Source organism: Hyposmocoma kahamanoa, unplaced genomic scaffold (assembly GCF_003589595.1).
Source record: "Hyposmocoma kahamanoa isolate Upper Pololo Valley unplaced genomic scaffold, ASM358959v1 92, whole genome shotgun sequence".
NCBI classification, from domain to species: Eukaryota; Metazoa; Arthropoda; class Insecta; order Lepidoptera; family Cosmopterigidae; genus Hyposmocoma; species Hyposmocoma kahamanoa.
The window spans coordinates 14,642,220-14,655,371 of NW_020654748.1; the positions used below are offsets into that span (position 1 = coordinate 14,642,220).

The 13,152-nt window shown below is 34.3% G+C and overlaps 1 protein-coding gene across 2 annotated transcripts in view; it reads left to right on the forward strand.

Moving 5' to 3' along the window:
* Positions 1–42: 42 nt before the first annotated feature.
* Positions 43–13,152, forward strand: part of LOC113236589 (probable cation-transporting ATPase 13A3) — a 21,498-nt gene continuing 8,388 nt past the window's right edge. Inside the window, exons 1-13 of one of the 2 annotated variants that reach the window (XM_026472728.1) lie at positions 43–145; positions 2,964–3,179; positions 3,494–3,722; positions 4,096–4,300; positions 6,561–6,774; positions 7,117–7,247; positions 8,049–8,231; positions 9,158–9,346; positions 10,285–10,497; positions 10,834–10,971; positions 11,099–11,212; positions 11,893–12,166; positions 12,457–12,584. In XM_026472728.1, coding sequence (XP_026328513.1) covers positions 61–145; positions 2,964–3,179; positions 3,494–3,722; positions 4,096–4,300; positions 6,561–6,774; positions 7,117–7,247; positions 8,049–8,231; positions 9,158–9,346; positions 10,285–10,497; positions 10,834–10,971; positions 11,099–11,212; positions 11,893–12,166; positions 12,457–12,584 — 2,319 coding nt within the window. In that variant the 5' untranslated portion in view covers positions 43–60. Of the gene's footprint in view, positions 146–2,951; positions 3,180–3,493; positions 3,723–4,095; positions 4,301–6,560; positions 6,775–7,116; positions 7,248–8,048; positions 8,232–9,157; positions 9,347–10,284; positions 10,498–10,833; positions 10,972–11,098; positions 11,213–11,892; positions 12,167–12,456; positions 12,585–13,152 lie in introns of both variants that reach the window. The other variant, XM_026472729.1, reaches the window with a different exon arrangement.

A 13,152-nucleotide genomic window follows, 5' to 3' on the forward strand; every position in this document is an offset into this window, starting at 1 on the left:
TATAATGTTTGCGATGAGGTAGCATCGACAAACAGTAATTAATCAAACTCAATCTTGTTAATGTGCCTTAATTTGGTTTTGTGCTGTAAGTATCAATACGTTACTGCGGCAATGCCGAACCCTACCAGTACCACCGTTGCCGTTGGTAAGTCCAATTTTTAACACTTGACTAAATATTATATCACTTTGTCACGAGGCATTTACTGCAGAAATCAAATTTTGCAATGACATATCGCATGACATGCTAGAAGAACTTTCATAGTTTGTTAGCACAGTGGTGAGTTAATTGACCCCTAACCTATCGAAGCTATAATATGATCGTACTGAGCAATAGGTACGTACTTAATCTTGAGCACGATAACTGTTTGAAGATCTGCTAACCAAGTCATAGAAAATTAAATTATTGGCCATAAATTTAGTGCCAATTTTGTATTTGGCAATCAATTTTCCAGATTCGAGTTATTATTAACTCACATACCAGTGTTGATCTCTTCTTAGTACAAAATTAGTCATTACAACAAATTAGTACATCATATTATTATTAGTGTTCATGTCATGGTTTACAATTTTACATAACAGTTGCATACAAGTTTATTCAAAATCTGACCTATTAACACATGTAAACACACACACACACACACACATCAATTTCAAAAGTCTAAGTCATCAAACCAATAAACATTTCATCTCTGGCCCTTTGAATCAATTTAAATGAGTTCCCCGCTTGTCAATCAGGCAGCCTTGAAGACTATTTATTTGTCTTAGGTCATTTTAATTAAGTTTCTTTCCATTTATAAATAAAAACCTGCAATTTGTGATACCACAGTTTGATCTTTACTTGATTTACTACTGTACTGCTAAATTAATTTCATCAATGTATTTAAACATTGTCACTGTTCCTGTTTTTGCAATAGCCAACACACTCAAAAGAGAACACACTTGTGAACCACATTGTTTACTTTGCATATGTCTGAAGTGTCCTTGAATACATTACCTCTGTATAATATTTACAAAACGCGTGTAGAATGTGTTCAAACAACTTATTACATTTTTACAGTTTAAATATAGTGTTGTTGTTTAATTCATTGACAGTTGGCGATAGAGGATCTTAATTAATATGTTTTTTTGTATGGCATTATTTGGAGTTAGTTTGATTCTCTAGAACTAATTGCCGTTATTGGTTTACAATCCAATGCCATCATACAAGTAATTTAGAATACCCTACCATTAAACTAACAATGGATAAAATGCAGTGCCACAAGGTTATAAATATACAAAGGCTTAATATTTTCCTAAGTAAAAATTTGTAACTAATGTAACTCTGCAGAAAATATATAACTATAATAGTTTATTTCTCAAACACAAATACAAAAAGCCTCAAAGTTAAAAATTATAGCATTTGTGAGAGACTGGAGTCCATACTCAGTAAACTAGACCTGTGTTATAACTCACTTGGCTCTGTTAAAATATTGTATGTATTTATATAAAAATGTGGTCTGGGTATATAAACATGTATCATTGAACATTGAATACATTGAAAAATCTATATATCAAATCCAAAACATTTCATTTTAATTATAAAGTAAAATTAGTCACTTTTCAAAATGATTGTCACTAAACCTGACCTCTGACAGTACTATAAATCAAATATTGTATGAAACTCAAACCTTACTTGGCCACTCATTAAAAAATTCTTATCATATAGTTAATGATATAAAGATGCAAGCTCATTGCCAATATTACAAACACTGCTAAATTTGATACAATGCAGTACAAGCCTATATCTCATTTATGTATTTTTCCACACTTTACTATGCCGGGGATACTGTTGGACTAAATATAAAAACACAACTTTATTTCTATTCATAATTTTCATTAATATTAATTTGTTATTACTGAAATGATAATTTATGTGTATGTGTTGGTTAAAATGTGTATAATGTTGTCCAGTTGTGTGTTTATCTTTATTGATTGGTGATAGCACATAGTGTTTGCACTTTAGATAATATTTATGGAATATATTGTGTGTTTCTAATTCATTTATGCATATTTATGTCTTACACAATATCAAACCACCACATGTGCACCTTGTCATTAAAATATTAAAGTTGTCTTCGTTTGTTACAACAACAGAGTAGTAAGTAATTATTTGTTAACATACATACATTATTAACTTGTGATTACAATTAATTTTATGGTTTAATTTTCTAATAATTTTCATATCAGATTGCACTTAATTTTCAATCTCATCATCTGTTTTTGTTTATCATGTTCTTAATCAAGTATTTTCCCTAGTAATTTGTAATGCCTCAACAACAGGATGAGGCAACACTCAAGTCGTCACTGAAACTAATGTTGTCATTCTTGTTTTGGTTATACATTTATCAAAATATCTAATAGCTCTTTGATGCAGTTTATTCTACACGAAAATAATATTCCGTATTTACATTGTTTTGATAAGATATGTGTGTCTATTCACTAATTGACATGTTAAGCTTTCTATTACATACATAATTAAATCAATAATTACAAAAACCAGCCCATCGTTAGGTATAAAGCATTAGTTCCTCAACAAATAATAGTAAGAGCATTGCTATCAATGGGCATCAATATTCAAAGCATGTGATTCCATAAGAAGGTGAAATGTGTGACTGGGATTACCATCATTAAATTTAGTATTTCAGTTTACCTTGTTATTTTATTATTATTTTGAACTTTGAGAAAGTTAATTTTGTGCAGAAATCTTGTTTCAATTATTGTCTTCATGTTTCAATTAGATGCATATTTCAATTAGTATAAATTTGTTTCATTGAGAATCTTCTAAGGTATGGCGCTTTATTATGACTCTTTTGTTTGTCTAAGTGCCCATAGATAAAGCAAACACAGTGTTATCTCCAGCGCCCAACAGCTATCCCCGGTTTAGAGTGCAGACCGTTTGCTTCATGTTGCAGATGAATACGAAGTTATAGGCGAAACTCAATGGCAAATATTGGAAACCAATTCTGACGAACACATCATTAAGATACATGGTTTAAGGTATTCCAAATGCCGTGCTGTTCTTTTCCACACATTTTGCATTGGGCTGTGTGGTATACCTTATTATGTTTTCTCATACTATCCTCGCTGCCACCGTTTCAAGTATGTGAACTGCAGTTTGAAAACGGCTGATACTATTGGATGTAAGTATCCTTTTTAACTGATCAATTTAAAAAAAAACAGGAGGGTCTCAATTTGACTATATTTTTTTTTTGTAAGTAGTAGTTTCAATGATTCTTTTTTTGTTGGAAAGAAAGCCCTTCAGTATTGATATTTGAAGAAAATATTCCACCTCTAAAGGTGGCAACCGATTTCAATAAAATTTGGCAAATAGATGTAATTCCACGAACTTTTGAGGTCGGTTTTTCATAAAAAAAAGTTACAAGTATATGTCATACATTTGACTCTAGTTTAATAAATAATATTTAATATTCTATATTTTTTAATTTGGTTTTAGTAACAGACGAAAAAAAGTTTTTCCAAGTGGAGAAGGTAACTGATATAGACCTCAATCTTACGACGTACAAGGACAGTCATCTGCGTTATTTTATGTACCAACGCAACCGTTACGTTTGGATCAACGATCAGTCTAGTTTTGTTAATGTTCAGGCTCTGAATGAGAGGGTCACAATGGGTTTCCTCTTGGAAAACATATCTGGTATTAACAAACGTCAACAACAAGAACTGTAAGTACTTAACCGACTTAACCGAGTAAATAATTAACCGACTTTAAAAAAAGGAGGAAGTTCTCAATTCGTCTGTATGTTCTTTTGTATGGATGTTACGCGATAACTCTAACTAATTTGTGAACCTATTTGGATGATTCTTTTTTTTTTATAAGAAAGAGGGTACCTCAATGGTGATCCCATTTAAATTTGAAGAAAATATTCAACCTCTAAAGGTGGCAAACTAGGGGAGGAGTCCGTTTTCGCGCACTTTCCGGTAACCGATTTCAAATGGCAAATAAATGCAATTCCATGAACTTTAGAGGTCGTGTTTTTAGTACTCTGTACTGAGATTATTTTCCAGCATAATCATACTGTTTATTGTTACCTATAGCATGAAATTATACGGACCAAATTCCGCGGAAGTCGAAGTCAAGAGCTACTGGACACTGTTCGTGAATGAAGTTTTTAACCCATTTTACCTGTTCCAAATGTTTTCCATCGTTCTGTGGTCGTTGGACGAGTACTATCAATATGCGACATGCGTTTTCATATTATCCGCATGGTCGTGTATGCAGGCTTTGCATCTAACCAAACAGGTATATATTACAATATAATATATTCTAACTACTAAAGGGTCTTTCAATAAAATGTTTCATTTTGATATGTTGAAAAAAACGAGTATTTTTAAGCGAAATCATCGGATATTCATTTCATTGTAAAGTGGAGGGTATGCCATTAATAATGGAAAACAATATCAGTGAAATGGCCGCCATGCCTGGGCCATATTCTTTTCATAAAATTTTCCATCACCAATTCGCACATTTGTGGCTGTATGTCCTCGATAACTTCACGAATTCCATTCTTGAGGTCTTGAATCGTTTGTGGGCCATTGGCATAGACCTGCGTGCGACACAAACGACGATACCATCGCTCTTTTGCGAAAAAGTTCCCTTGCCGTGTGATTTCTCGAAAAAACGATGATAATTGATCATCGACATCTTTCGACTTTTTTCTTTGAGACTACGTGAAAGATAAGGTCTAAGCCAATGGTCCACAATCGATTCAAGACCTCAAAAGGTGGAATTCGTGAAATTATCGAGGAACAAACAGCCCCAAATGTGCATATTGGTGATGGAAAATTTCATGAAAAGAATAAGGTCCTGAAAGCGTGGCGGCTATTTCACTGATATTGTATAACATCATATGATTTCGCTTAAAAATACTTGTTTTTTTTTTACATATCGAAATGAAACCTCTTATTGGAAGACCCTTTACATATCAATACCCTATACTTATCGGAAAGGTTGATAAATTGCTTTGACCATGAAAATTATGTCATAAAGTTATGAATTGACAATTCAAGAAGAATTACGTGTGTTCATTAAGACATCCAGTTACACAGTTTTTATAATGTTAGTACATTTTATTATACAGTAGTTTCAAGACTTTGTAACATAAGCACCAAAAATCAAAATGGAACCTTTCAAGCTTTACAAAAATTTTAATTCACTTTTGAGGTCCAATATAGAATATTGTTGAACGATTGCCTAATATTTTCCCAACAAACCAGTATCTGTTACAATGACGCATACGATTCGGTATGATAAGGATACAGGTAAATAGTATTGCCAGTGTGTCGTATTTGTTTAATAAAATCAAGGAAAACTTCAGATAATCGTGGTTTGATATGGCGCAGAAGGAGCACAGTTCTTGTTGCAGAACATATACCTAGAACTCCATGGCAATAGGTAGTTTTATGCAATGATGATTTAGTGTAAAGTAGTTAAAAGTCTAAATAGCACAGTAGATATTTTTTCTGATTTACTAATAAGTGGATCTACACTGTTCATAATAAAATTATTTTTATTTTTTTTTATTTAAAAAATGCAACAAAGGAAGTTCACGAACTAACGAGTCTTCGAACATAGACTAAATTAATTTATTATAATTAAAAACCTAAGATTTTCCTAGAATCAAGCTTAGAGCACACTGTAGCCGTATATGTATTGAATAGTTAGCGACATAATTTGTCAATCGTTGAAATTCACTTATCTATAACTATAGCCAAATTCGGTATACATAAAGTGTTTAATAACAATACGTTGCTAAGCAGCCAATGACGGGGCATAGGTAAAGAAAATTTTTGTCAATGCAATGAGCATTTTATTTATTTAGGCTATCTCTACCCATGGCCTGCTGGCGTAATTAGAATTTGAATAGGAAATTAAATTAGGTTATGTAGAAGTAATAATTACCTGGCCAATTATTTTAAAGTTTGCAAAGTATCTATTGATACGTATGATGTACCTCTCAATAAAATAATTAAGTTTTTGATACCTATTAATACTTCCTGCTATAACAGATAGTTGGTAATGGTAGAAGAAAAGAAACAAAATTGTAAGATTTTACTTTACATTCATTTACTATATAATTCAGCATCAACTTCAGAGTTTGAACTTGAATTACAACTCGAGCTTGTTTATGTTTACAATCTCTCCTTTCAAATCGAAAAATTATTAGGGATGACACAGTTTTCTTAATTATTATTACTGGTATGTTTTATGTTGGTTAACTTATTAGTGATTTGAAAATACTACTGAACAGAATTCATCATAGACATGATTTCAAGCTTAGTATATCAATAGCCTAATCGAATTTCGGGGAAAAATAATGAAATTGTGGTAACAGTAAAAAAGTCAGAGGTGAAAACCCTCTGAGGTGAAAATAATGATTTTGTTTGTTGACATTTATTCTATATCGAATTTGGCTAGAGTTGGCAACGATCAGGGCTGCGTTGACATAGTCGTAGGTTGTTAAGTCATGGTTTCTTCCGTGACCGAGTCTATGTTCTCACAGATGAGCAGAAATCTGCATGACATGGCCGGTAATACTAGCAACTTTACGGTGACGGTGCTGCGACCATCACGTGGTGGCCGCGAGGAGTGTGTTGTTAATGCCACTAGACTGGTGCCTGGAGACGTCTTGGTGTTACCACCAGATGGCCTTGTCATGCCTTGCGACGCTTTGCTCTTGACGGGCTCGTGCATTGTTAATGAGAGCATGCTTACTGGTACGTTGGACTAATAATAAAGGATTATTATTAAAAGGACACAATACATTATTTGTACATATAATGTGATAATAATTTAAAATGTTTCTTTTTTATAAAATTTCGCATAATTTGTTTTAATACATACTTTGTTTTTGATAGTATGTTTTTAAATGTTTTTACATGCTTCCGTCTACTACATTCGTACACCTCGTGCCTTCATTAATATGAACTTTTGAGTAGGCACCAAAACAGAATTACCTACTAGAAATAATTATACGACAATCTATGATTATAGCCTTATTTTATCGGAGTAGCCAAAGTTGCCCAAAATGAGTTTTTAAATATATGTTTATCTTTTAGGTGAAAGCGTCCCAGTAATGAAAGGACCGCCTTGCCCTTCAACGGAGGTGTATTGTAAAGACAGTCATAAACGACATACACTTTTTGCCGGTACTCATATCATCCAGACACGATTCTATGGAAATAATCAGGTATTTACAGTTTATTTTAACTTGGTTTATTTTTAAAAGGACACAATACATTATTTGTATTCTACATAAAGACAACCAATATTCTTAAATGCATAATATTAGTTATTTGAGACTAATTTATTTTTACGTTTCAATGTTTTTTTATAATATCAAGTAACGGGACGAACAAGATCCATAACAGTTGCATTGCTACTGCGCGCGTCATCCTGAGATATAAGTTGCCAAGCCCCATGTACCTGTAATTTCACCAGCACCCTTACCCTTCAAAACCGGATATGTAAGGATTTGTTATACAGTGCACGTCAATTAATTGTATGAACGTACATAATATAACGTAATTATGATCTACTAACTGTTGCTGGTAGCATCGTGTGACGATATTCCGATTATCCAGTATTGGTGGTTGGTGGTCCGATTACCCTGTTTGTTCTCTCGCTAAATAAATTTCATTTACTGTCACGATTTTGTCATCTGCCCTGGTGCGCACTGTACCTTACAGTAAATCACCGATTGTTCGCTCTCTGCACTTTCTTAATGCGCTTTTCGTGTCTGCATCAGACTGCCATGTTTTAGCAATTTAGCAAGCAGATGTGAGATGTAATGTGAGAGTGGCTGTGTGTGATCAATGTTTGAGGTTTTGCGAGAGGATAGATGATCGTCTGTCTTCTGTGAACTACTAGTATTATATTATTTAGTGTGAATTTCACAGTGCCTTGATAATTTATAGTAATGCTGTGTAATTGTACGAAATAAATAAACAATAAGTATTATTTGTTTTAAAATATTATTATTTGTTATTAGGTTCTGGCTAAAGTGTTACGCACTGGTTTTTACACCGCTAAAGGAGAGCTGATTAGAAGCATTTTGTTCCCCAAGAAGTTCGAGTTCCAGTTCCATAAGGACGCAGCAAAATTTGTCTTTTTCATGGTCGTGATTGCCGCTGTTGGCATGTCGTACGCCATCAGTCTCTATGTGCAGCGAGGGGTGAGAACTTGTTTTTATCTTTCCATCCTGATTAATTGAAAATAATAATATTGTAATTTACATTAATGGAAACTGAAAGTAATTATGTATAACCATGAAGATTGGAAAGAACCAACTTCTGTTACACTTTGTTTTTTTTTAATTATTTTCTATTTCGTAGTCATTCTATACTCTAACCAAATTTGATATAGACTGTTTAATAACAAAACGTTGATAGGCAACAAATGATAGCAGGTGTAAAGAACATTTTGTTGTCAATGCTTATTATGCGGGTCTGCCCACGATCTGCTCGCGTAATTCGAATTTAAATAGGTAAATAGGTAATTAGGTTACGTAGAAGTAATACTTACCTAGCCAAATATTATAAAGTTTGCAAATACCTATTGATACGTATTATTTATGAATAAAGTAATTCAGTTTTTGATATATATTAACACTCACTGCTAGGTATTAGGTAACGGTAGATGAAAAAAAAACAAAATTCTAAGATTTTGTTTTATATTAATTTACTACATTACTTGAATTGACTAGTAATTCGAATGTTTGCAATCTCTCCCTTCAAATCAAACAATCATTAGGCATGATACAGTTTCATAAATACTTATTAATTAATAACTGGTAATTTTGATTTTGATTTCAAACCACTTACTAGTGATTTTAGACTTCTGTTGAAATTGATCACAGTCGTAATTCCATGAAAGTTTTATTTATTGTCAATAGTCTAATCAGATTTCAGGGAAAAATATTGTAATTGTGGTAACTGTAAAACAGCCTGAAATGAAAACCTTAAAAATCATATGTTTTTGTTTGTTGACATTTGTTCTGCATCCAATTTATCTAGACTATGGAACGTGTTGTAAAGAACATTTTCCATAAGCATGTCTTTGAAATAACGTTATAGTGTAAATAAATATTCCTACTTCTAGAGCAACTTATACACAATGATCTTGCGTACATTGGATATCGTCACGATCGTGGTTCCGCCTGCCCTACCCGCTGCCATGACCGCCGGCATCGTGTCCAATCAGCGGCGTTTGCGGAAGAACAAGATCTTCTGCCTCTCCCCACCCAGAATCATTATCTCGGGGAAGCTACAAGTTATGTGCTTCGATAAGGTACGATATAGAGATATTACTGTGAGTGAGAAACCTTGAGGTAAAAATTTGCATAGGGACACCACATTTTTCACGAGTCTCATTAATTATAGAATTTTGCTTTACAATGGACAAGCTCTATCCCAGTCTGTATATTTTAGCAGCCATAAATAAAGCGGAAACAAGGAGTGTAAAACGGATTGCCATAGCCCCGACTATTATGAGGGTAAAGGTTAGACTAGATTACTTCCCCATCCTGGAGAACCAAAAATCGCGCCTCTTTGACATGGGGATCCGAAGTGCCCCCCGGTAAATAAAATTTGAATACTTTAAACTTTGTGCAAATTTTAAGACACCTAAACTGATTGTACAACATTGCTCCTTGACTAATTAACCCGTCACGCTTCCTAGAGACACGGTGTCTAATACGCAACTGTTTTCATCCATCATTAAAAAAAACGTATAAAAATTTATCAAATATTTGTAAAAAAAAGCTTTAAACAAAATCGTTAGGGACACCGTGTGTCTATGACGCTTAACGGGTTAATTATATACTCAGACTATGGACTGGCGTGTCGCTTATCACCAAGCGCATGACTTGTTCGTCCCGTCACTAGGTATCATAAAAAAATTTAAAAAACTGTTTTATAAGTGTTCCACGAGAGTATAGAGTTTTTGCCTATTTAAGTCTATGACGATATTGCAAATTGCTCGGCGTCGAAAAGCGTGTATCAATTTGATCATAATCATTCAAAAATCTTGAGTAATATGATTTTTAATAAACATTTCACTTATGTTCATTAACACTATCGTATTACAAAAATACGCAAGCATCACTGTAAGCGAAATTTCCGTTTACTCGTTACAATATAAGTAATTGGATTTTCTTAGTATTGAATAATGATTTAAAAAAACTTAAGAGTATTGAAAATCATATCGAAATACGTTTATCTTTTTAGACTGGAACTCTCACTGAAGACGGTCTGGATTTTTACGCGGTGATCCCCAATTACACGGGCGAACGATTCGGCAGACGCGTCGTAGACGTCAATTTGCTGTCAGCCAAAAGTCCACTTGTCCAAGCTTTGGCGTCCTGCCATTCCCTCACGAGCATTCAAGGGCAGCTCAAGGGAGACCCTCTTGATCTAAAAATGTTCGAGTTCACTCAGTGGGTGAGTACTATAATGTCTACGTGATATAATTTTTCTAAGATAAATAGATACTATAGAATAGACACTATCCTAACGCACTTTAGTACTACAATACAGTTCTTTGGAAAACCATGACGCATAACTTTTTCAGAATTGCTATTTAAATTTAGATGATGTAAACTTATTACGTTTGCATTGTCGACCACACTGTACTTCCCAGAATTTTCACAATGTCGATAACTTGTGTTTTTATCACTTCCATATTTTTTTAGGACTAGCAAATTTTGATCTCCAATTCTAATACAGCTCATTCGTGATGAAAGGTCTTGATAATTTTGGTGGTGATTATCTGTTCAGATACTTGAAGAACCCGGACCGGAAAACACACGGTACGATAACTTAACACCTGCTATTGTGAAGCCCGCAACTGCCCAAGATGAAAATCTGCAAAATTTAGAAAACTATGATCCTTTTACTATGGAGATGCCATATGAGGTAAAAGCTTAGTGGTAATCTTACGCTCTGTTCACATCAACATTTTGTTAAACACTTTACGATTACAATTACCAATCAGGTAATGCATCGTGCATCCCGATAAACACTTAACAATGATAATTTTCAGGTTGGTTTGCTGCGAAGATTTCATTTCTCTTCGTCGCAGCAGTCAATGGGCGTTATTGCTAGAGTGCTGGGTCAACCTCAAATGGTGTATTTTGTAAAGGGTGCTCCTGAAAAGGTAAAGCCAATAAAAGCCAATATATGCAATTGAAATAAGTTATAAACGGAGATGGGTAGTGGGTTAAAATCTAATCTACCCGCCCGGGTTTCTACCGAAAGCGTCGTTTTAATCCACTTCTGCCCAAAATCGTAGGCAGAACAGTGAATACGGAATACGGAATAATTTTTATTACAAATTTCGATGTAAAAAATATTCCATACAACACTCGCCTTGCAATCATGTGGATTCTCACTACTAAGGATGCACATTACATTTCCATTTTTACGAAAATCGATTCAAGTGTATACGATTTAACGATTTTTTGTATCGAATTTTTTCAAGTGAACTGATTCAACAGAAAGGCAAATGTTGATCTTTTAGATGAGAAAGCAGTAAAGATTTTGTAATAGTATAATTAATTTTAATCGAAACCGATTTACAACAAATATTAATTAAAATAATTTTCTCTGGTTATAAATTTTAATACGCTGAAACGCAGAGAGAAATACTCCACAGTCCATGGTCCATGTGTCGTTCTCAGAGCATTGCAATTTATGCGTTATAATATACATTGTTAAATTTAATGGACTCAGCCTTCTCATGTGCCGGTTTGCGCTGGCCCTGTGTTTATTATTTTTTTTTTGTAAATACCGTCCCTTTCAGACGGTCTGGTGGTAAATGTTTATCTATTTTTTTAGGTCGCGAGCATGTGCAGTCCAGAATCGTTGCCAGAAAACTTCAATACCATTCTTAATGAGTACACTTCGAACGGTTTCCGTGTTATTGGCCTTGCGCATAAGAAATTGGATCGCAAAATGAAGTGGGCTTCAGCCCAGAAAGTGAAACGAGACACACTTGAGTGTGACATGGTGTTCCTAGGCTTTCTAGTCATGCAAAACAGCCTGAAGCCCGAGACCACTCAAGTCATCAAGGAGCTTCATGAGGCAAACATGAGGCAGGTTATGGTTACAGGTTTGTAACAAATGTGTAAAAGTAAAAATATTAGGTTAATTTTAATTTATTTATTAGTTACAAAAGCATTAAACATCGTTACTCTACACTCTTAAATCTAAAAAGATTTGTATGAGTGTTACAACTTCTGTTAACACGAAAAAATTATGAAGGCAACCACCGACTCATCGCCGCCGTCGCAGCAAAGCGCATTAATATTTAACCATTCTTTAGCATTTTTATTTGAAATAATCTGAAACGGTTGAGATTTGTTGCTGTTAGTGTGGTTTGTTAATAATTGTTATTTCTAGGCGACAACATAATGACTGCAATGTCTGTGGCGCGCGGGTGTTTCATGGTGCAGCCGCATCAGAAGGTGTTACTCATCACTCTCAGTGGACAGATTGCGATGGATAACCGACCCGGTCTTAATATGGAGGTATATTACACATTTAAACATTTACTGTACTTGTCTGTCGTATTTCAAGAGATTAAATGGACGTGTAGGTAAGCAAAAAGGATCCAATCCACAAAATTATCAAAAATGAGTTATATGTCCGAAACGGTTCCTAAAGTCTAACCTCTTAGATCAGCAAAAAAAATTCAACATATAAACGTAAATGAATATCTCTGGAGTTACATGACATTATAAATTTTGAAAATAAAACAAGAGTGCGAAACTGAATTTTGACTGTGTATGAAAAAGTAACGAGAAAGGTCACTCTCTGCCCCTCCCTGGCTTTCTTTCTTGTTTTTTGGCTCCCTACAAGACTGTTAGCGAGCCGTTCGCTGAGGACGATTTTGATTGAAATGTAGAATTTTAAATGTACTGCGATTTCATAACAGATTAGCTATTTTTTTAGACACACACACACACACACGGACACACACACGCACGCGCACACGCACGCGCACGCGCACGCGCACACGCACAGGGGGAGAGGGAGAGGGGGAGGGGAAAAGAGAAAGAGAGAGAGAGAGAGGGAGAGAGAGAGAGAGAGAGAGAG